Genomic DNA, 25533 nt, shown 5'->3' with positions numbered 1-25533 from the left:
TTCTGTTTCTGTTTCTAGCCCAGATTCTCTTTTGAATGTGGTACAGGTCTATCCAGCTGCCCACTTGACATCTCCACGTGGATGTGTCACAGCTCCCAAACTGATGTGCCTGAGATTCAACTCGTGACTTTGTTCTGTAGTGAAGCTGCTTTTCCTGCAGACTTCCCTAACCCAGCAGATGGTAACACTGTTGCCCGCAGCAGCCATAGTGCCCGAGATCCAGGAGTCTTTGGACATCTTCTGTCTTCCCACCACTCTGCATCCTCCCCCTTCCCCATTGAGGCAGTCACCTGGTGCTGTTTGTTCTGTTTCCCAAACACTTCTTTCCACTTCTTTCTGCCATCTACTCCTGGCGCCTTAAGTCAGAGCCACCAGCACCTTTGCCACAGCCTTTTTTTTTTTTTTAATTTTAAAATTTATTTTCAGCGTAACAGTATTCATTGTTTTTGCACCACACCCAGTGCTCCATGCAATCCGTGCCCTCTCCAATACCCATCACCTGGTTCCCCCAACCTCCCACCCCCCACCTCTTCAAAACCCTCAGATTGTTTTTCAGAGTCCATAGTCTCTCATGGTTCTTGCCACAGCCTCTTAAGTGGTCTCCCTACTTGCATCTTGACCACTTCTGTGGTATGTTCTACACTGCAGCCAGGCCAGTAGCCTAAAAGCAGATTTTCTCATGGTTCTCCTCTGCTTTAAATGGCTTAAACATTTGCCTCATCTACTGGATTAGCACAAATTTAAAAGACAGATAGTATTATTGGTTATAATGTGGTGAAGAATTAGTATGTTGATGGAAATGTATGTTGGTGATACCATTTCAAGGGATGATTAGCCAGGAGCTATGAAAACATCATACCCTTACACCCAGCCCTGCAAACGTTCCTCTAGATCTCAGTCTAGAGACATGCTCCCTGGTCTCTGCAGCCTCATCTCTGGACATGGACACCCGGCTCACTGGTCTCCGGCCACACAAGCCTCTGTCAGTCCCTCAAATGGGCCAGGTTTCTTCCCTACTCAGGATGTCCATATATGTTGCTTTCTGGGTGAGGGAGGCTGGCCCCCTTCTCCATTCCTGTTCCCAGCTCCACATCCTCCACCCATTTGCCTGGCCAAGTCCTAGTGCTCCTGGAGGAGACCCTGATCTTCCCTTCCAGGCTTTCCCTGATTGCCCTCAGGCCTGATCCATCTTCCCCTTCATCTGCATCATGTCCTTTGTTTTGCTTTCATGGCCTTTGTCACAGTTGTCACTAACCCTTGGATGTATGTTTGATGTCTGTCTCTCCCTCTAGGCAGGGACATTTATTTACTGTTGTGTAGGTAGCTCCCATCTCAAAGCACAGCATGTAGTAGGTGTTCAATAAATCTTTGAATGAATGAGGGATGTTTTTTCTATCCAGTCTGCTTCAAGGGCTGCCATGATTATGTGGAAGTTTTAAAGGACAGTATAAAGTAGTTCACAAATTTATAGATAGAGCATTATCATCATACCTGAATAATTATACAAACTTTAGTAAACTTCATAATTTTATTTCTTGCTGAATACACCTTTATATTTTATCTCATCAAAATGTACACTTTCGGCGGGGCATCTGGGTGGCTCAGTGGGTTAAATCCTCTCTCTTTGGCTCAGGTCATGATCCCAGGGTCCTGGGATCAAGTCCCACATTGGGCTCTCTGCTCGGCGGGGAGCCTGTTTCCTCCTCTCTCTCTCTCTGCCTGCCTCTCTGCCTACTTGTGATCTCTGTCTGTAAAATAAAATCTTTAAAAAAAAATGTACACTTTCGGCATTAGATGCATTTAAGGTTATTATTGTTAATGATGAGACTATGATCAATGATGAGACTATGATTCATACCTGTTGCTTTCTATCCTAAAGACATTTTGCTTCATGCTAGTGCTTGCTTTATACACAAAAATCAAGCTTGGGCAGCCTCTTTATGCAAAAGATTCTAAAACAGTCTTATTTTAATAGCAGGCATGAGCTGGTCCTTCTGTTTCTTAATTCTTGCATTGTTCTTGGGGAGCCAGTCTTTTTATTTATAACGACCCTGAAGCAGTTCTGTTGTGTACGAGTGTGTGCTAGCTGTGAGATCTTTGAAAGCATGTAATATTCCTTACACAGGCAGATGAAGCATATTCCATCGGCCCCGCTCCCTCTCAGCAGAGCTACCTTTCTATGGAGAAAATCATTCACGTGGCCAAGACCTCTGCTGCCCAGGTAAGAGTCCTGATGAGATTTACAATGGAAAAGGAATAAGTTTTATACAATTCGCACAAAATTACTTAACCATTTTCAGAACGCATTCTCTATTTTTAGCTATTTCCAAGATTTTTACATTTGATTATTGGGCTGTTGTATACTAGACATGTCCTTATTCCTCAGTTACTCCACTTTCTCACTGAAACCTGTGCACTTAAGATCTTTTGAAAAATAGGTAGAGGAAGGGTTTAAATTACAAATTAAAGTTGAGAGGGAATTCTGTACTTCCACCATTAAAACCAGAGCTGAGGAACATCAGGTCCTTTGTGGGAAGTAGATGGTGCTCTAACTTTCAAGAAGAAATGTAATCAAGAAAGAAATCTGTTTCTCTCTTTGCTTCCCAGTCCCATTCTAGGCTCCACTCCCAAGTTTTGCAGTCTCCCAGGTTCAAAACTCCAGTATTATTACATCAACATAAAACAGGAACCAACTGTGTAGAGTCTTTGTTTGAAATTTCTTCAGAAGTAGATTTTTTTTTTTTTTCGAAGAATTAATTAATTAATTAATTAATTTGTCAGGGAGAGGAAGAGAGGGTGCATTTAATCAGGGGGAGTGGCAGGCAGAAGGAGAAACGGGTGCCCCACTGAGCAAGGAGCCCAAGGCGGCACTTGATCCCAGGATCCTGGGATCCTGACCTGAGCCAAAGACAGATGCTTAACCTACTGAGCTACCCATGTGCCCCAGAAATGCAGATTCTTAAGCCTCACCCCAAACCACTGTGATTTACATTTTTATGCATAATTTGCATTTTTATTAAGATCCCCAGGTACCTTGAACTTAGAATTTAACATTGAAAGAGAGGATTAAACAAGAGTCTCCTGACTTACAGCCTTGTGTTAGACCATGCTGAGCGGTAGAACTTTGTTGCCCTGTATTTTGGTAAAAAGGAAGGCATTATTTAATCAGAAATCTCAATTAGTTAAAAATAGTTTCTTGCAGGATAGTGGCACCTGGGTGACTCAGCTGCCTACCTTCGGTTTAGGTCATGATCCCAGGGTTCTTGGATATGGCTCCCTACTCAGCGGGGAGCCTTCTTCTCTCTCTTCCCCTCTCCCCACTCATGGTTTTCTTTTTTTCACTCTCTCAAGTAAATAACTAAAATCTTAAAAAAAAAAAAAAAGTTTCTCATAGGCCAGCCAGCTTCCTTAATTTATCATTGTTTTGTGCTCTAACCAGCAATTTCCTTAGAGGTGAAAATCTCCCTTTTAAAAAAATTTTTTTAGAGAGAGAGAGAGAGAGAAGCAGTGGAGGGGTCCAGAGGGAGAGAGAGAATCTTAAGCGGACTCCACACCGAGTGCAAGCCTGACCAGGACTCAACCTCATGACCCTGAGATCACGACTTGAGCTGAAACCAAGAGTCAGATGCTTAATCGACTGTGCCACCCAGGCGCTCCTGAAATCTCCTTTTTTTAATGATAGTTTGCTGAGACCGTTTTTCAGTTTAAATAACAACCCTGTAGCAAGTGAATGATATTGCTAATTCTGGGGAATTTATTAACTCTGTATCTTTCTGGGCTAGTATTGTTTAGATGCTATACTAATACACAATGAAGGAAGAAGAAATAACTTTCACACACTTTGGATATTCAAGATTCGAGATGGCTTATAAACATACCTGTAATGTTTGTAAAACAAAGAATAACATCAGAAAAATCAGTAATATAGGACTATTATTTGATACAGGGGTTGGAATTAAGTCAGAAAACTTAGGCCAAAGAAACCTGCTTCATTTCTTCCTGGAATCCTGATTCAGAAGGAAATTTGGTGGGTTACAATCATGAGGCTCTCTAATAAAAGGTTACTTGTCAATTAGGGGAGTAAACCTTGCTTTAACTTTGAAGAAGATACTGATCTTTTTGATATAGGACTTTGAATAACATTTGTCTAGTGATTTTGAAAGGTTGCCCAGAATGTAGAATTGTTAATGTAGCCATTTTGGCATAGGCATTTTTACAGATGCTAGAGTAACATTTGCACATGAGTTACATTTTCTTGTGATTTGCCTGGTGACATGGCTAACTTGAAAGAATCTAGAAAATGTAATGGTTCTCTAGTTCTCCTGATTGTCATTTGTCTCAGACCTTCTCTGCATGGGAAAGATCAAGTAGTGAGTACTGGCTGAAGATCAGGATCACCCGAGCAGCCTTTTTTAAAGAGAATGTTGTCATAGTGCTTTGGGGGAGAGCCCTATAGTTTTACTGGAAGAGAGCTCATAGGGTCTTGTGGAATACTAGTGATATTTTGTTTCTTGAGCTGGTTACACAGGTGTATTCAGTTAGTAAAGACTGTGTTTATAAAAGCTGTCTACTTATGACTTGCACTTTTCTCTATGTGTATTCCTCTTTAGTGGAGGGTTAAAAAAAAAAAAAGTATCCCCTCAGTTGACAGGATTAGTTTCTGAGCATTAATGTTTTATGAAGTGCTCCAGTTTCTTTTACTGTACCACCAGGAATGAATAACTTTATTACAGGCATTTCAAGATCACTGGTAAGTAACTTTAATGAATATTGCAAGTCATTTAAATGCTGATCATTTGTGTAGTTGACCAAATGGAAATCCATGTTTTTTTTTTCCAATTTATTTATTTTCAGAAAAACAGTATTCATTATTTTTTCACCACACCCAGTGCTCCATGCAAGCCGTGCCCTCTATAATACCCACCACCTGGTACCCCAACCTCCCACCCCCCCCCCCCCGCCACTTCAAACCCCTCAGATTGTTTTTCAGAGTCCATAGTCTCTCATGGTTCACCTCCCCTTCCAATTTACCCAAAAGCACATACCCTCCCCAATGTCCATAACCCTACCCCCCTTCTCCCAACCCCCCTCCCCCCAGCAACCCACAGTTTGTTTCGTGAGATTAAGAGTCACTTATGGTTTGTCTCGGAAATCCATGTTTTAAGTATCAGCTGTAGATAGGAAATTCTTGGGAGTAAGAATTTGAAGAGTATAACTTGTTCTCTCCACCAAAGGAAGGACACCTCTCGTTTCTGCTTGAAGGCAGAGCCAACAACTTTGGATCTGTACATATGCTTGGAAAGTACAGCAGAAAGGTTACAAACTAAAAGCATGTAATAAATTATTTTGGCAGAGATTTAAGGGTAGGAGATGACAGTTTTTATCTTTACTGTTAAAGGCACATTAGTTTTATGGATTGAAGCATCTAAACAGGGGCTTACAATCCTGGGATCCCAGGATAAATTGGCTGCTAAATACATGCCCAGTGACTAGAGAATTAGCCCCCAGCTAACAGTAGTATTACTGATTTTTCCTTTTTAATATATTCAAATGATCAAGAAATACTGTGATCTGGATATATTAAATTGTTCTTCCTAAGATAAATTAATTAAAACTTCTTGAGGTCATTCCTGTAATGTGTGGTTGGACTTGGCTTTTTCTTTCTTTCTTTCTTTCTTTTTTTTTAATTTTTGCAAGAAGATAGTGCTTTTCTTTTTAGGTTTGAAGGGAGAGTATTTATCTGGTTCATCAGAGTTCCATTGAATTAACTATCTGTTCAAAAGAAAGGATGCTAGCGACACTTTGAAAATGCAGTTAAGGAAACCGTAATATTCAAAATAACATCAGTAAAAATCAAATACTTAGCACTAACTTTAGAAAAATCAGTTTTAAGATCTGTGCATGAAAACTATAACATTGCTGAGAGGAATTAAAGAAGTTCTAAGTGAGTTCTAAGATCTATGCATGAAAAGAAGTAAGTTCTAAGATCTATGCAAGATCTTAGAAGTTAAGTTCTAAGATCTATACATGAAAACTATAACACATTGCTGAGGGGAATTAAAGAAGTTCTAAGTAATGGATACATGTATCATATATATATAAATGGATACATATATCATTGGAATAATCAATAGTATTAAGATGGCAGTTCTTTCCAAATTGATCTGTAGATTTAAGGGAATCTTGATCAAAATCCCAATAGGCTTTTTTTTTTTGTAAATATTGACAAGCTGTCCTAAAATACCCCAAAGGTCTAGTATATAGTTAAAACTATTTTGAGGGGTACCTGGCTGGCTCAATCAGTAGAGCATGCAACTGTTGATCTTGGGATTGTAAGTTCAAGGTCCATGTTGGGTGCAGAGATTACTTAAAAAGAAAATCTTTAAAAAATTTTTTTGAAAAGACAAAAAATTTGTAGGGTTTAGATTTTTGGATTTCAAAACTCACAATGAACCTACAGTAAACAAGACAGTATGGTATCAGAAGGAAAAATACATATGTCAGTGCAACAGAATAGAAAGTCCCAAAATAAACATGCACATATATGGTCAGTTAATTTTTGAACAAAAGAGCTAAAGTAATTCAGAGGGAAAGATAGTCTTTTCAACAAATTATGCTGGGACAATTAGATATTTATATACAAAAAGATAAACCTAAAATAAGCAATAAAAAGGGAAGAGGTGCTGATACATGCTAAAAAGTGGATGAACTTTGAAAATACTGTGTTCAGTGGAAGAAGGAAGCCAGTCACTGAAGACTGTATGTATTATATAATTCTATTTATATGGAATGTCCAAAATAGGCAAATCTATAGAAACAGAGTAAATTAGTGGTTATCTAGGGCTAGGGATATGTAGGGAATGGACAATAACCACTAATAGGCATGGAGTTTTTTTGGGGGGTAACAAAAAGTTACGTTATTAGATCTTACTCAGTATCTTAGATTTTGGTAATGATCTTTAGATCATTATCATCAACCACTTTAGAAAACTGGCTGGTTTTAAAAAGTTAAATATATACTTACCATATTTGACCGCCTGGGTATTTACCCAAGAGAAATGAAAAATATGTTCACAGATGTTATTTGTACATGAATGTTCATAACAGCATTATTCATAATAGTCCAAAACTGGAAAAAAATCCAAATAATGAGTAAATAAAATGTGGGCTATCCATTCAGTGCATCAACAAATAAAAAAAAAATCTATAAAAAATGAACTACCCATGCACACAATAAGGATGAGCCATAAAACATCATGCTAAGTTAAAGAAACTGGACACATCAGATTCTGTACTATGTCATCCCATTTATATGAGATTTCTAAAAAAGGCAAAATTATAAGAGACCAAAAGCAGGTCAGGATTGCCTGGTTTTGGGACCAAGGATTTATCAATTATGCATAGGGGTACAGAAGAACTTATTCAAGTGACAGAAGTATTCTACAACTGGATCATAGTAATTGCACAGTTGTATAAATTTGCTAAGTTAATCAAACTATAAATGAGAGAATGTTATGTACTGTAAGTAAAAAAAAAGGGTGTTAAGACATTGGGAAGATTAGGATGTAGATCTGTTTCACTTTGCCTCACATAAATAATTGACATTTCATATAAAATTACTAAAATTGAACTTTGGTTTAAAAAACATCAAACTGTGATCAAACTGATATCAAAATGTGATTATCTTGCATTTTATTATTTGCTCTCACTAAAATGTAGGTATTCTGTTCATGAGTTTCCCAAACATCTGAAGCATACTCCTTTAATTTTGAAACATAACTATTCTTTGGGGTTTTGTTTTTTTTTTTAAGAATTTATTTATTTGTTTTTTTGTTTATTTTAAAGAGCGAGAGATTGAGATAGCACATGCACAAGCCAGGGGAGGGCAGAGGGAGACAAGAAGAGAGCATCTCAAGCGGACTTCACACTGAGCGCGAGCCCAACATGGGGCCTTAAAATCCTGAGATCATGACCTGAGCTGAAATTAAGAGTTGGTCGCTCAACCAGCTGAGCCACCCGGTGCCCCTGAAACATAACTATTCTTTGAATATGTTTGTTTTGAAATAGTATTGGCTGAGCTTTTTTCTTTCTACATTCTCTTGGTTATAATTATTATATAGTCTTATTAATTTAGAAGAACAAATGCCATCGGGGCTTTTGAGGTTGGAGAGAAAGTTGCTCACTGAATTATGTTATACTGTTGTGCTTTTGCTTTCCTCTGTATCCTCCCTTTTTGCTGTGAGTATGTTTGCTCTTGGAAATCTTACTGTCCTTCAGGTGTTAATTTTCCTCTTTTGTGGGCTAGAAAGCCAGACAAATAAATTTCTTAAAACTCTGAGTAAGTTTCAAGTGATTAGATTAACATCTTTCACTAAGTATATGTCAACTCTAACATATGACTTTTTGTTTGCTTCTTAGCTTTTTTTCTGGAAAGGTGATATTGGCAGATAGTGAACTGAAGATAAATGAGGTATTACTGTGCTAACGTGTTCCTTTCAGTTTTGGGATACCATGGTTTCAGTTCTAGGCCAGCTTTATATGGAAGCAGAGTAAACAGCCCTCCTACTCTGGAGCGCTTTACTATCAAATACTCATTGACACTCTACCCTAATAGCCGTATTATTTTAGATTCTTCTGTATGATGCAACAGCTTCAGGTATAGATACATACCTAAAAGAATTTAAAGCAGGGACTCAAACAGGTGCTTGTACACCAATGCTTATAGCAGTGTTATTCACAAAAGTGGAAGTTAGAAACGATCCACACCTCCCTCAATGCATGAATGGATAAGCAAAAAAACAAAATGGGGAATATACACAGTGGTCCATTATTCAGCCATGAAAAGGAATGAAATTCTGATACATGCTACAACATGGAAGAACCTTGAAAACATAACACTAAGTGAAATAAACTAAACAAAGAAGGACAAATGTTGTACAATTCCACTTATAGTAGGTTCCTAGATGGGGTTTTCATAGAGATAGAAAGTAAGATAGAGGTTATCAGGGAATGTGGAATTGATATTTAATGGGTACAGAGTCTCTGTTTGGGATGGGGACAACATTCTGGAAATGGATGGTGTTAGTAGTTGCACAGCATTAGGTAACTTTAATGCCTCTGAACCATACACCTAAAAGCAGTTAAAACGGTAAGCTTTATGTTGTGTATGTATTACCACAATAAAAAGAAGTATAGATTTTTCCATTTCAGGCCAGGCTTTGGAACTTTAGTAAGAATGTTTCAGATACCTCTTGGAAACAGATTTTGATAGAGCCCGTAGTGTACTTACCACCAGAGTCGGGAGAGGCTTCCCCAAAGGAAAATGCCATCTCCTTCCTCACATGGCGTGCCAGTGGAGTGCTAGTAAGTTTGTCCTTTCATTTTCACTTCTAGGCTATCCATCCAGGATATGGTTTTCTTTCCGAAAACACGGAATTTGCCGAACTGTGTAAACAAGAAGGAATTCTTTTTATAGGTCCTCCTTCATCTGCAATTAAAGACATGGGTATAAAGAGGTATTCATTTCTACCTTTTAAATATAACCGTAGGACGATCTACTGAAATTGTTTTGTTTAACCTCTAACAGACATGGCAGTTAGAACCTTTGGTTGTCATGGGCGTAAGCTGTTCATCTGCCACTCCAGTGAGTTACAGAAAATGTTTATCTAATTAGGGTTTCTAATCAATATATGAATTAGTTTTAGGGATTAAGAACAAGGTGGAATGAGCTATCACATGAAGCACTAGATTCGTAGTTATCACAGAAAAACTAATAGTTTAATATTTGTGTTGTTTTCTCAGACAGTAGTCTTTACCTGGGAATGTTTTATTTTTAAAAAGTTCCATTGTATTTGTCAGTGGGAATGTTTTGTGTTTCTCTTGTATGAAATAACGCATAGAAATGGGGCATCTCACCTTTCTTATTCAAAAGCACATCCAAATCCATAATGGCTGCTGCCGGAGTGCCTGTTGTGGAAGGTTATCATGGTGAGGACCAGTCAGACCAGTGCCTGAGGGAGCACGCGGGGAGAATCGGTTATCCTGTCATGATTAAAGCCGTCCGTGGTGGAGGAGGGAAAGTAAGATTGTGCATGCTCGTGTTTTCACTTCAGGCTAGTCTTCTTGGTTTTATTTAGGTCGTAGTCATACTGTCTTGCTGTCTTAGGGCATGAGGATCGTCAGATCCGAAGAGCAATTTCAAGAACAGTTAGAATCAGCACGGAGAGAAGCTAAGAAATCTTTCAATGATGATGCGATGCTGATTGAGAAATTTGTAGACACTCCAAGGTGAGTTCAGTCTTTTTTCCAACTCAGCTTTTTAAAATTAAATAATAAACGAAATGTATGCAAACTATAAAAAATTATATAAAATATAATGTTCTGCTAGTACATAAGTACATTAAGTTCCCCCAATCCCACCCCTGATGTAACCACTTAGTATAGATACCTAAATTGGGCTGGTAGTGATACGTTAAATAATACTAATATCTCACCCATATATCACAATTACCATTTGCCACATTCTGAGCATTTTACATATACCCAGTAATTTTGCGGTCCTAATCCTAATTTAATTCCTGCAACAATCCTATAGGTAGGCCTTATTCCCGTTTTGCATGTGAAGACCCTGAGGAGCAGAGTGGTCGTTAACAACTTGCTTCAGGTCTCCCAGCTGGGAAGTGATGAAGCTGGGATTTGAATTCAGAATTCACACTAAGCCACTGTGCTAAACTGCTTCTCTAGGTACTGCTGTAACAAATACCATGTGAATTTCCAATTTTTTTATTTTCTGAAACTATTTTCCTATGTATTGCTTAAAATAAGATACTGACTATAAAAGCTTCTTGTTTCATAGATTTTGTGGTAATTATGTATTAATACACACACCTTTTTATATATATAAAAATATATATAAATCTATATATAAAATATATATAGAGAGAGAGAGAGAGAGAAAGTCAGGTGATTTCATAAAGAGTAATTCACTTGGGGACCATGAGCAGAGAGGGTTTTACCTTGATGATAATATACTAAAGCTACAGGCCTTTCCCTTGTGTGAGCCTCTTCTAAGATCCTATACCTAATTTTATATTCTTCTTAAGGACAGCCCCCAAATTGTTTTTGTTTCAAGTGCTACAAAACTTTGAACTGTCCCCAAACACAGCATGGTAAGTTAAATTCATTTAAATGTTAATAGTTAAAAAGTCTGCCACCTGTTAGTGGGAAGTAAGGCAAAAATGGAAGAAGTTCTAAGGGAAATTGAGGGCTCCCTTCCACAACATGTTTCAAAAAAATTCTTTTTTTTGGCTGACTATCCAGATTGGCATGCTTCGGAGTTAGAATTATCCTGGAGATATCGGCTAGCTATTTCAGTGACCGTAACTCAATGCCTACAACGTTCTCTAAAGATGTAAATTCTTTACATGTAAAATGTTAGCTGAATATTACCTCACATTGTAATTTTTCACCCAATAGCTGGAAAGCTCCTGGGAATCAAGGACCTGATAGTACATTTCTTTTTAATTTTCCGTGTATATCTGCTGGCATACTACTTTCTTCATGACAAGCATCAAAAATAGTATTTTTTGAAATACAGAAGTAATATACATTACAAAAATGGAAAATACAGAAGATGGAAAACAAAGTCACTCATAATCTCATTCTCTTAATACAAGTAATAGCATTTCTGTATATATTTATTCTGTTCTTTAGTAATAATATTTTAATATCATGATAATTACACTTTTGTATGTTGCTAAGTAATTACCTGTTGAGTTAATGGAGTGCCAGAAGATTGTCAAGGTGGTGCTTATAACTCAGAAAAGTACATATCAAGATGTTTTATAAATCTGCTCAGAACTGTTGAGCTTACCTGAAAGGCTGGGATAGAAACAGTCTTCAAAATGTACTGTTTCAGAGGATAAAAATGGAAATCAGGTTCCTTTCTCAGTTCACATTCAATATGTATTCTAGATGGTTAAAAATGCAAATAGGAAAATAAATCTGTCGAAGTCTTGGAAAATATCAAGGCATTCTTCGTAGACTCTAGCTGTATCTGTCCATGTGTCCAGATCCCAGCAATGGCTGAACTGGAACAGCTGGGGTTTGGTGCACCTCCTGCTTCTCAGACAGTCTGCTGCAGAATCTCTAAATTAGATAAAGCAGCACAGAAAAAGGATCAGTCAGAAAAAGGAAAATAACAAAGCAAAAGATCACTACAGAAATCAGAACAAAACACAGATCCTCAAAAAGTTTCCCTTGTAAAGCCGCCACAGGAACAAGTGTGTCCAACTTCTGAGAACTCAGAAAAGAGCTGTGTTGTGACCCTGGTATGTGTTCCTTTCAGAACCTGGAGTCCCTGCTCTCCTGACTCCTTCCCTGGAACAGCTAACAGATAAGGGAGTGGTAAAATTTTATAACTGGAATTTGAAAAACAACCCATTTAGTTCCAACATGTAAAGCAGTTGGAAGTTGTCACTCACATCCAAAAAGCAAGAGCAATTCTGAACAAAATGAAAGTCAGTGAATTTTAGATCTATCAGAGAGTGGGGACCGCAGGGCAAACCACCACCCTGAAATCCAGATAGCACACGTGAATACAATGAATCATAGCCAAGAGCCACTCGCCCTGAGCAGAAGCCACGGAAAGCCAAAATTTGATAGGGACACTTCTGCAGGGATTGTGATAAATTCCTGGAGTCTGGGTGTGGACTAGTGTGATAGTGAGAAATCCCTCAAGGTCCAGTGTTGGGGAACCCCCAATTTTCATGTTTTCCCTTCAAGAACACCACCAGGTTCTCACAGTGAAAATCCAGGAAAAATTCCCTCCCATTCTGGGGCAGAGGGAGGAGAAAAGTAACCATCTGAGATAGGCCCAGAGTGGTCTGTTCTCCCTAACAAAGGCCAGCTCTCCAAGGGAAACTTTGCTGTTCTGTGGGAAAGGTAGTTAGCCAACTCTAACCCCCTCTAGCTTTCCTGTTTCATGTAACGAGAGAAAAAATGCTAAGAAACACTTCTGGGGGCACCTCACTGGCTCAGTCAGTGGAGCATGTGACTGTTGATCTCAGGGTCGTGAATTTAAGCTTCACAGTGGTTGTACAGCGTACTTTAAAAATAAATATCCTCCTCTCCTGCTCCCCCTGCTTGTGCGCTCTCTCTGTCAATAAAATCTTTAAAATATATATATACACATACATACAAACAGATGGTGCTCATGAACACAGAAACTGGAAGCACACAGGGATATGAGCCCACTAAAACACCGAGATTTAATCACTAGATCATAGTCTGCGTTCCCTCGCCTGCACCCTTCTACCACGTCACCAGGGACCTAGTATAATAATAGGGTTTTAAGTGAAAGAACTGTAAGACACAGACTCTGTTTAAGAAGAGCTCCTAGTCAAAAACAACAGGAGAAACAGAGCAAAACAAAACAAGGACACTAGAGGAAACAAGCCTCTGGTACGTACAGCTACTGCAGACATTAAACCTAGTGTCCGGGCCAGATTCACATTAAACTTTACAGTAAACGTCTGTATTTATCTTAGTTACTATAAAGTGATACATTATGTCCAGCTTTTACCAAAAAAAAAAAAAAAAGAAAAAATGACAAGGCATGCCAAAATGCTAAAATTTAGGCAAGAAAAAGCACAGTGTAAAGAGACAAAGCAAACATCAGAACCACAGATTTTGGAATTACCAGATACAGAGTTGTTTAACTGATTAATATGTAGGGCTCTAATGGAGTGAGGGGACAACAAGCAAGACCCTTTGGGAAATGTAAGCAGAGAGATGGACACTCAAAGAGAAAATGCTAGGAATCAAAAACAATGTAATGGAAGTGCAAAATGCAATTGGTGGGCTCCTCAGTAGACTGGACACAGCTGAGGAAAGAATCCGTGACCTAGAACATATGTCAATGGAAATTTCCCAAACTGAAATGCAAAGAAAATAAGAATGAAAACAAACGTTAATATCCAGGCTCTGTGCGACAGTTTAAAAAGGTATAGCCTATGTGTTATTTGAATGCTACTAGAAGAAAGAAAGGAAGGAGCAGGAGAAATATTTGAGGTAATGGCCAAAAATGTTCCAAAATTAATGACAAACACCAAACCACAGAACTAGGAAGCTCTCAGGATACCAAGCAGGATAAATATTAAAACATCTTTTGAATCATATTCAAGCTTCTAGGAAACCAAAGACAAATAGAAAATCTTGGGGAAAACATGGGGATAAGAATGTCTTACCTATAGAGAAATAAGGTAAGAAATATATCAGGCTTAAGAAAGAATAGGGGGAAGTGAAATATTTATAAAGCATTGAAAGGAGAAAAAAAAACTAACAGAACTCTGTGTCCAGGGAAATTATCCTTCAAATAGGAGGGAGAAACACTTCCTCAGACAAATAAAAGTTGAGGGACATTGTTACCACAGACTTTTCAGAGAGAAGGAAAATGATACAGGTCAGAAATTTGGATCTCCCTAAAGAAAGGAAGAACATTCGAGAAGGACTAAATGGGGCTAAAATAAAATCTCATTTTTCTCTTCTCAGTTGATCTCACAGACAACAGTTTGTCCAGAGAAGTAATAGCAAGAAAGTGTTTGGTGATAATAGCTTGAAGATAAATGAAAAGAGGAGGAAAACTCAAGCAGGCAGATCTAAAAGGAAGAAATCAGTTCCTATTATTTTGTCAAGAGCATGTATTAGACAGGTTGGAAAATGTTAAAATTGAACATTTAGTAGAAATGGTATATCAAGAAACTAAATTTTTCAAGTGGTTTAATGAAGTGGCTTCATGAGGTGAACAAAAAGGAACAGAAAAGAACTATTGTGCTATAACAGTACATTTACAAGACCCTTCTTGGTTTTTCTTTTATCATTATTTCTTTTTGACAATTTTTATTTTAAAAAATCAACAGAAAAAACATTTGCTAGTCATTCATTTCTCCATCATGGTGGTGAATATGTGAGGTACACTACATAGTGAACCTATCAGAATAAACCTACTGAGAAGAATGCTTTCATGCTCACCAAATGATCTGTGTACCCTCATTTTCTTAAGTATTCTGTGCATTTACTCTTAATATGATTTCTCATAATTTTACTATTTTAGATTCAACATTAAAGTGCTTTTTTTGTTTTTATGATAATAACATTAGTAATATTTTTTTAAAATTCATGATCCATACTGATTTATTCTTTAACCTTCTTATGGATGAGCCATTATAACTTTTAGTCTGCCTAAGTTTACAAAATCTGACCATGAGAGCTGATTTTTTAAAATCCCCTGGTTATAGGGTGCCTGGGTGGCTCAGTCATTTAAGCAGCTGACTCTTGATTTCAGCTCAGGTCAGGATCTCAGGGTCTTGGGATCGAGCCCTGTATCAGGCTCTGTGCTCAGTGGAGAGTATGCCTCAGGATTCTCTCTCTCCCTCTGCCTCTCCCTCTGCTTGCTCTCTCTCTCTAAAATAGATGAATAAATCTTTTTTAAAATAATAAAAAATGAAATAAAAATCCCCTGATAAAAAAGTTATCTTTGGTTTTTTGAGAATGCGTGAAAAGTGACTATAATTTGTAATTTTGATGTGAGATTTATCCGTTTTCCTTGACAGTTTGTACTTGTGACTTGCACCTACTCTGAGGCTGTAAATATAGTCTCCTATGTTTTCTTATTTCCTAGTCACTTCATGTATGTAATTTTTTTTCCTATAATGTTCATTCTACAAGTGGAAATTTTCTCATTGGGTTTTTAAATAGGCATGTAGAAGTCCAGGTGTTTGGTGACTACCATGGCAATGCTGTGTACTTGTTTGAAAGAGACTGTAGTGTACAGAGGAGGCATCAGAAGATCATTGAGGAAGCCCCAGGGGTAAGGACCTTGTAAAGAACTTTGCAAGCTTCTCTATAAGGTAAACCTCAATCCCTCTGAGTTTCACATCAGAAATCGGTGAAGGTAGTGTCTCCTCCAGAGTCCTGCTGAATAATTGCTTCCCAGGGGTAGTATAAAGATGAGGCCCCACTGAAGCCTTGGGGATGAGGTGGTTGAAATTCCCAGGCTACCATACTGAGGGCCATGATCCTTCTGGATGGTATCTAGGAAAACCTACTCTGATCCAAGGATAGACTGTCCCTGACTTCACCATGGTTCAACTTAGAATATTTTGGCTTTACAGTGGTACAAAAGTCATACACATTTAATAGAAGTACTTTGAATTTTGAATTTGATCTTTTCCCGGGCTCTATATGTGGTATGATACTCTCCCGGGCAGCAACAGTGAGCCAGTCAGCCTCATAGTCAGGAGGGTAAACAAAATCGTTCTTACCTGTACCCGCTTGTATACCCTCTATACTCGGTATTCAGCAAATCACATGAGATGTTCAGCTTTTTATTATGGAATAGCTGTTGTGTTAGATGATTCTTCCCAACTGTAGGCCACTTAAGTGTTCTGAGCACACTTACAAAGTAGTCTAAGCTTAGTTAGGATGTTTGGTAGGTTACATGTATTTAAGTGAATTTTCAACTTCCAATATTTTTAACTTAAGTTGGGTTTATCTGGGCACTACCCCACTTTAAGTTGAGGAAGATCTGAATCTGACTTATAGGGAGCAATTGTGTAATAATTCCATATAAATTTTAAAATTTAATGGGAACGTTTGAAGAATGGATTGGCCTGGTTCACTGAATTTTTTTTTTTTGAAGTTTCTTTTATTTTAACTTCTGTTTGAGGTGTCCCTAATATATATTAGTCATCTTCCTGCCATAGAGATTTATTGTAGAGGAAGGAGATTTGCTCTTACTTGGCAACTTTTCCCCCTTGGAATTAATTGTTACATCTCTTTGGGTCTGTCTCTTGATTGGTTTCAGTTGTCCTCTGGGTCAAGGCCTATGCCTAGAAGGTCTACTCCTACCCCTTTTTGGATTTACGTTTCTTTGAGCCTGCTACTGCCGTAGGCTTTCTTGTCCAAGGTTTTCTACATGGTTTTTGGTTTTTGTTTTTTTCAGTACTTGTAAAAGGTCAGGGATCTGAGGTTTCTGGTTAATCAGTTTGTTGCTCTCATACTGTATTCAGATTTTAATTTCTGTTGCAGACTATATTGTATCATTCAAAGTAAATGTTAACAATAATTTCAGTAAAGCCTTATTTTCAAGTAGTGATTGCTTAAGTATGTGGCTGTAGAGCACTGTTTTAAAATGTTAAAACCTTTGCCTACTTTTTAACCTACATTTCTTTCTATGAACCTTTCTTACTAGGTTGGACTCTTAAGGTTTACCATTATTCCAAGATAATTATTGGTCACATGGCCCAGATTGCTCTACCATCTTTAAATAATATAATGATCATTCAGAGTTTTCATGTTGATACATGTAGTTGGATATATAGTCATGAAAGTTCTTATGTAGGTACAAAGGAGATTGATATATCATTATGCTGAATAATATCTACAGTCATAGAAATTACTAACTGAATGATTAAGCTTTAGTATGGAGCTGTTGACTGTGGTATAGGATGTATTTCTTGATGAAATATATAGCATTAGCTATTTATCCATATTAACTCTTTAGTGTAATATTTGATACCTAGAAATGCAATATTGGATCTTAGCGGAAATTTCTAGTAGGGCAAAGAACTAATGGAAATTTATTTTAAATATTTTTTCATAGCCTGGTATTAAACCTGAAATAAGAAAAAAGCTTGGAGAAGCTGCAGTCAGAGCTGCTAAAGCTGTAAATTATGTTGGAGCAGGTACGCTAAGATTTACTTTGAATGGACAAGAAGAAATAATCATTTATTGATGTTCAGAAGGCAAAAGAAACTTACAACTTTTAAATCATTGTCTTTCAAACAAATTATACCCACATTAAGAAATACATTTTACATTGAGACCCCGCATGTACACATAAGTATGTATACATATGTATTTATGTCTGTATACATGTACAGTTGGAAAAAAAATTCACTAAACAGTACTTATCTTAATTATGAGTAATGCTATTTTATATTTTCTATCCCATTTTAAAAGAAAATCACTAAAATGCTTTCTTTTGTCTCTTAAAATTAGTAAACTTGAATTGGTTCACAGCTAAATTGAGCAGAGAGTTGCCATATTCCCCACCTCCACCCTTGCACAGCCTCCCCAAGTGTCAGCATCCACACCAGAGGGGTTCATTTGTTATAGTCAACAAACCTACAGTGACACATCATTATCACCCAGAATCCATAATTTACATTAGCGTTCACTCTTGCTATTGTGTGTTCTATGACATTGTTGTACAGTATACATTTGGAAAAATGTGTAATGACGTGTATGAACCTTTGTAGTATCGCATGGAGTACTTTCAATGCCCTAAATAGCCTCTGTGCTCTGCTCTTTATCCCTTCCTATCTTTAACTCCTAACAGTCTCTGACCTTTCTGTTGCCTCCATAGTTCTGCCTTTTCCAGAATGTCATATAGTTGGAATCATACAGGTTGTAGCCTCTTTTTTTAAAATTAACATATAATGTATTATTAGCCCTAGGGGTACAAGTCTGTGAATTGCCAGGTTTGCACACTTCACAGCACTCACCATAGTACATACCATAACCCTACCACCCTCCTCCTACCCCCCTCCCCGGCAACCCTCAGTTTGTTTTGTGAGATTAAGAGTCTCTTATGCTTTGTCTCCCTCCCGATCCCATCTTGTTTTGTTTATTCCTTTCCTACCCCTCCAAACCCCCCATGTTGCCTCTCAACTTCCTCGTATCAGGGAGATCATATGATAATTGTCTTTCTCTGATTGACTTATTTTGCTGAACATAATAGTTTGTAGACTTTTAAGATTGGTTTTTATCACTTAATAATATGCATTTAAGTTTCCTCCATGTGTCTTCATGGGTCGATCAGTTCTGTTTAGTGTTGAATAATATTCCATTGTCTGGATGCACCATGATTTATCCTGTCACCTACTGAAGGATATCTTGGTTGCTTTCTAAGTTTGGCAATTATAAATAAAACTGTTATAAGAACCTGTGTGCAGAGTTCTATGTAAGCATAGTTTCAGTTTATGTAGGTAAACATCATGGGTTTTATGGTAAGAATATGTTTAGTGTTGTATGAAACTGCCAAACTTTCTTCCAGAGTGGCGGTACCATTTTGCATCCTCACCAACAATGTAGGAGAGTTCCTGTTGCTCCACATCTCCACTAGCATTTGGTATTATCAGTGTTCTATTCTAATAGGTGTGTAGTTATACCTCATTTAAATTTGCATTTCCCTAATAACATGACTGGATCATCTTCTCAGATGCCTGCTTGCCATCTGTGTTTCTTCTTTAGTAAGGTCTGTTTAGGTGTTTTGCCCATTTTTTAAATTGGTTTGTTAGTTTTCTTGTTACTGAGTTTTATGACTCCTTAATTAATTTCGGATAGTAGTCCATCATCAGAGGTGTCATTAGCAAATATTTTCTCCCAGTCTGTGGTTTGTCTTCTCATCCTCTTGACATTATCTTTTCCAGAGCGGAAGTTTTTAATTTTAATGAAGCCTGGCTTATTAGTTATTTCTTTAATGAATCATGCCTTTGCTGTTGTACCTAAAAAGGTGTCACCATACCCAAGGTCATCTAGGTTTTTTCCTATTCTCTTCTAGGAATTTTATAGTTTTGTGTTCCCAATTTAGCTCTATGGTCCATTTTAAGTTAATTTTTGAGAGCATAAGATCTGTGTCTAGACTCATTTTTTGGTATGTAAGACATATACAATAACACCATTCTAGCACCATTTTTTTTTTTTTGAAAGACTGTCTTTGCTCCTTTGTCAAAGATCAATTGACTATATTTATATAGATCGATTTCTGAGCTGCCAGTTCTGTTCCACTGATCTGTTTATTCTTTCCCCGGTACTTCATTATTTTCAATACTGTAGCTTTATAATAAATCTTGAACTCAGTGTTGGTCCTCCAACTTTGTTATTCTCCTTCAATATTGAATTAACTACTCTGGGTCTTTTGCCTCTCCCTATAAAACACTAAAATCAGTTTTTTGATATCCACAAAATAACTTGCTGGAATTTTAATTGGGATTATGTTGTCTCTGTACAACAAGTGGGGAGAACTGACATCTAAACAAGGTTAAGTCTTCCTTTCCGTGAACGTGGAATATCTCCCCATTTTGTTCTTCCTTGACTTCTTTCATCAGAGTTTTATAATTTTCTCATATAGATCTTATACATACTTTTATTAGATTTATACTTACTTCATTTTGGGGGTGTTTGTGTAGATGATATTATGTTTTTAATTTCAAATTCTACTTGTTCATCATTGGTATATAGTAAAACAATTCATTTTTTATATTAACCTTATATCCTGCTTGTTAATGACCACTTTTTAGTTCCAGGAGTTTGTCAATTCTTTTGGATTTTTCTACATAGACAAGTCATCTGTGATGAGACAGTGACATTTCTTTCTTCTCAATCCACATACTTTTTACTTCCTTTTTTAATTGCATTACTAGAACTTTCAGGGTGATGTTGAAAAGGAGTGGTAAAAATGGACATTCTTCCCTTATTTCTCTTCTTAGTAGGAAATCTTCTAGTTTCTCACCGTTAAATATAATGTTAGCTGTGGGTTCTTATAAATCTTCTTTATCAAATTAGGAAGTTCCTCTCTATTAGCAGTTTATTGAGAGTTTTTATTATAATTAGGTATTGGATTTCATCCAGTACTTTTTCTACATCTATTAATACAGTCATTTGATTCTGCTTTAGCTTGTTGATGTTATGGATTACATTAATTGATTTTTAAATGTTGGACCAGCCTTGCATACCTGGGATAAATCCTATTTGGTCATGGTATATTCTTATTTTGGTACATTATTGGATTTGTTTTGCTAATATCTTGTTGAGGAATTGCATCCATGTTCATAAGAGATACTGTAAAATCTTTCTCTCGTTTTTGGTATTAAGGTAATGCTGGTCTCATAAAATGAGTTAGGAAGTATTCTGTCTTCTATGTTCTGGAAGAGATTATAGAAAATTGGTATAAATTCTACCTTCAGTGTTTAGTAGAACTCGCCAGTGAACCAATCTGGGTCTATTTTAGAGGCTTGGGAGGTTATTAATGATTATTTCAAATTCCTTAGTAGATAGAGGCCTGTTCAGATTATTTCAGAGTGATTTTCTTTCTTATGTGACTTTTGGCAGATTGTGTCTTTCAAGGAATTGGTCTCTTTCATCTAAGTTATCAAATTTATGGGCATAGAGTTGTTCATAAAATACTTCCAATATCCTATTAACAACCGTAAGACCTATAGTAATTTCCCTTCTTTCATTTCTGATATTAATAATTTGTCTCCTCTCTCTTTCTTTTCTTAAACAACGTGGCTAGAAGCTTATGTATGTTATTGATCTTGTCGAAGAACTGACTTCTGGTTTTATTGGTCTTCTAGACCAATAGGTTTTCTATTTTCAATTTCATAGATTTCTTCTCTATTATTTCTTTTCTCTTGCTTACTTTAGAATTAATTTGCTGTTCTCTTTCTAATTTCCTAAAATGGAAGCTTAATTTTAGATCTTTCTTCTCTTCAAATATATGGATTCAGTGCTATAAATTTCCCCCTAAGCACTGCTTTCAGTACATTTCACAATTTTTGAAAAGTTGTATTTCTATTTTCATTTAGTTTAAAATATTTTTAAAATTCAGTTGGGATTTCTTCTTTGTTCCATGTGTTACTTGGTGCTGTGTTATTTAATCTCCAAGTATTTGGGGACTTTTTTCCTAGCTATCTTTCTATTACTGATTTCTAGTTCAATTGATTTTTAATTTAATTATGGTCTTGAGAGCAAACATTGTATATCTATTCTTTTAAATTTGTTTAGGTTTTTTTCTGTGACCCTGAATGTGGTCTGTCTTGTTGAATGTTCATGTGAGTTTGAGAATATGCAGTGTGCTATTATTGGATAAAGTAGTCTGTAGACATCAATATGTCCAGTTTATCGGTGGTGCTGTTGAGTTCAACTATGTCCTTATTTTTCTGCCTGCTACATTTGTCCATTTCTGATAGAATGGTGTAAAAATCTCCAGTTGTATTAGTGGATTTATCTATTTGCAGGTCTCAGTTTTTTCCTTGTAGGTCTCAGTTTGTAATTCCATGTATTTGACACTCTCTTCTTAGGTGCATACACGTTAAGGTTTTTGTCTTTTTGGAATATCGACCTATTTTCTTGTGAGACAGATCTGCTGCCAATAAATTTTCTCAATTTTTATTTATCTGAAACAGTCCCTATTTCTCCTTCACTCGGAAGGATAACTCCACAAGGTAACAGAATACCAAGTTGATTTATTTTTTCACTTAAGATTTTAACACTCTACTCTTCTTGCTTGCATGGTTTCTGAAGAGAAGTCATATGTAATTCTTACCTTTTCTCCTTTATAAGTGAGGTGTTTTTCCTCCGCCCCAGATTCTTTCAGGATTCATTCATTCATTTTTGTTTTCTGTACTTTGGAAATAATATGTATAGGTATAGGGTTTTGGGTGGTTTTGGGCATTTGTCCTGCTTAGTGTTCTCTGACCTTCCAGAGGTGTGTGTTCAATGTCTCAACATTAATTTCAGAAAATTCTTAGTCGTTATTGCTGCAGATACTGTTTCTGGTCCTTTCTCTTTTATTTTTTTGGTATTCCCATTTATGTATATGTTACACCTTGTCTAGTCCACAGTTCTTGGATAGTCTGTTTAGTTTTTTTCAGTCTTTTTTGTCTTCACTTTTAGTTTTGGAAGTTTCTGTTGTCATATTCTCAAGCTCAGAGATTCTTTTCTTAGCTGTGTCCAGTCTACTGATGAGCCCACCAAAGGCATTCTTCATTTCTATTACCATGTTTTGATTTCTAGCATTTCTTTTTGATTCCTTGAATTTCCAAGGAATCTTATCTATCTATGTAGGTTCTTGCATGTGTCTACTTTTCCCATTAAACCTATTACTGTACTAATCAGAATGTTTTTAAGTTCTTGGTCTGGGATGCCTGGGTGGCTCAGTTGGTTAAGCATCTACCTTCGGCTCAGATCATGATCCCAGGGTCCTGGGATCAAATCCCACATCAGGCTCCTTGCCCAGTGGGGAATCTGCTTGTCCCTCTGCCTGCTGCTCTCCCTGCTGTCCTCTCTCCCTCTTTCTGACAAATAAATTAAATATATATATATATTTTTTAAAAAGAAGTTCTTGGTCTGATTATTCCAATATTTCTGTCATTTCTGAGTCACGTTCTGATGCTTTTTCAGTCTCTTTAAACTGTATTTTTTGCCTCTTACTGTGCCTTGTAATTTATTTCTTGATAGCCCGACCTGAGGTACCAGGTGAAAAGAACTGTGGTGAACAGGTCTTTAGTATGTGGTGGTTAGGTGTGGGGAAGGAGGGCTGTTCTAGATTCCTAGGATTACAGCTTAAGTATGTTGGTGAGCTTGGGCCCTGAATTTCACCAGTGTGTCTCAGTTTGGGGTTTTTTGTTTGTTTGTTTTTGTTTTTGCTTACTTGTTTTGATTTATTCACTTATGGGGGCAGGATGGCTGGAGTTATGTATTTCCCTTCCTCCACGTCTGTTAATTAGGCTCTGATGAAAAGCCCATAGTTTAGGCTCTAGTAAAATAGTTCTCTTATGGACAAATCTTGGTCAGAACAGAACTCTGGTGTACTTCAGATGAGTCCTTTTCCCTTTCTGCTGTGAGAGGCTCAAGGGGATTTTTCTCCAGTATTCACTGTGAGGACCTGATAGAGCTTCTGCAGGTAAAATACAAAAGTACAGGGGGCTGTCCTTGGAGGTTGTAACTCACAGAGTTGTCCACACTGAGCATCTAGCAACTCGTCAGTTACACCCAGTTTTTCCTTCTCTGGTACTTGTTCCCTTAGAAGTTTTGCTCATGAGTTTCTGTTCCAGTAAGTTTTGAATCTCTGTATTTGCCTGTCTCTCCGATTTTGGGGTCAGCAGTTTGCCCTACGACTTTATATCTCTGATGGGTCTGAGAAAAATTGATTTTTCAGTTTATTTGGCTTTTTACTCCTGTCAGGTTAGAATGGTGACTTCTTAGCTTCTTATGGACCAGAAAGTGGAAGTCTTTGCTGAATTTTTACAAGGCACTAATGAGTTATGACCCACAGTTTGAGAAACTGTCTTAAATTATATGGAACTAACTTTCAGCTAAGTGGAAAAAACCTCAAACACAAAAAACTACGTAGTATATGATTTCATTTATATGACAGTAGGAAAAAAACTATGGTTGCCTGGAGCCAGTGACCCAGGGAAGGGACTGACTACAAAGGGGAACAAGGGAACATTTTGGATAATGGAAATGTTTTGCATTTTCATGGCGGTGGTGGTGGTGGTGGTTCTATGACTGTATTCAATTGCGATTGAAACTCAACACACTTCCCTACACTTAAAATGGGTAAATTTTATTATATGAAATTACACCTTAATAAGGGTGGGAAAGATGTAGCTTTTGTTGTTAAGCAGTCTTCCACTGGATCACCAGCAAAAGGACTTTTAAAGGAAACCTCCAAAGCCCACAATCAGGAGGCAAAAATACTATTATATTTTTTCTACCGGGTGAGAGTGAGATGGGATATCACAGTGTGAGCCTCCAGGGATCCCGGTGCACCAAAGCCGTAACACAGGGTCCAGACGGGTTCTTGCTGCTGCAGCAGTTGACACTACTCAGAACTTGGGCTTACCCTTTGCTGAAAACCACAAACATACTTTTTGTTGCTAGATTTCATTATTTTTTATTAAGGCTCATTTGCTGCTACAAAATGTAAGTTATTTTCTTCTCGAAATGCATAATGTTTACCATTTGTTTACCATTGAATGAAGGCAGCATTAAAAGTTGATGTGATTTGTTTCTCTCTCTTGTTTTGGGAGACAAACCATAAGAGACTCTTAACTATAGGAAACTGAGGGTTGCTGGAGTGGATCAGGGTGGGGGGAAGGGGTAACTGGGTGATGGACATTGGGGAGGGCACGTGATAAAATGAGCCTTGGGTGTTATATGCAACTGATAAATCACTGAACTCTGCCTCTGGAACTGACAATACACTCTGTTAATTAACTAAATTTAAATAAAATAAAATTTAAAAAATATGTTAATAAAAAGTTGATGTGATACATCATAGAAGGTTTTGATTTCTACGGATTATATGCTATTGAAATGTGACCGTTGTATTTTATCTTTTAGGAACTGTGGAGTTTATTATGGACTCAAAGCACAATTTCTACTTCATGGAAATGAATACAAGGCTGCAAGTGGAACATCCTGTTACTGAGATGATCACAGGAACTGACTTGGTGGAGTGGCAGCTTAGGGTGGGAATGTTTTTTCTGTTAAAGATAAGTCTTGAGAATATGTTCCCTGCTAGCCTCCTAAAAGATGGTGTCACTTTGGACAAGGGTTCAATTCTTGGAGGTTGTCATGAGGACAGGGAAATGGGAAGTTAAAGATGATATTTCATTTGTTGCTGTGACATTATTGTTACTTTATGGACTCAGATTTCTAACCTGTCACCTTTAGTTCTCT

The 25533-nt window shown here is 37.2% G+C and overlaps 1 protein-coding gene across 3 annotated transcripts in view; it reads left to right on the top strand.

Annotated features, from left to right (window-relative positions):
- The window catches only part of MCCC1 (methylcrotonyl-CoA carboxylase subunit 1), a 56838-nt gene that overhangs the window by 6215 nt on the left and 25090 nt on the right, over positions 1-25533 (top strand). For 2 of the 3 annotated variants that reach the window (XM_044251859.1, XM_044251860.1), the window contains exons 4-10: positions 2126-2221; positions 9394-9515; positions 9932-10079; positions 10166-10287; positions 15757-15868; positions 17663-17744; positions 25195-25322. In XM_044251859.1, the coding sequence (XP_044107794.1) occupies positions 2126-2221; positions 9394-9515; positions 9932-10079; positions 10166-10287; positions 15757-15868; positions 17663-17744; positions 25195-25322 (810 nt within the window). Of the gene's footprint in view, positions 1-2125; positions 2222-8418; positions 8471-9393; positions 9516-9931; positions 10080-10165; positions 10288-15756; positions 15869-17662; positions 17745-25194; positions 25323-25533 lie in introns of all 3 variants that reach the window. The other variant, XM_044251861.1, reaches the window with a different exon arrangement.

Source organism: Neovison vison, chromosome 6, assembly GCF_020171115.1.
Source record: "Neovison vison isolate M4711 chromosome 6, ASM_NN_V1, whole genome shotgun sequence".
NCBI classification, from domain to species: domain Eukaryota; kingdom Metazoa; phylum Chordata; class Mammalia; order Carnivora; family Mustelidae; genus Neogale; species Neogale vison.
The sequence above is the reverse complement of the archived record's forward strand: the minus strand, read 5'-3'. Positions and strand labels throughout refer to the sequence as shown.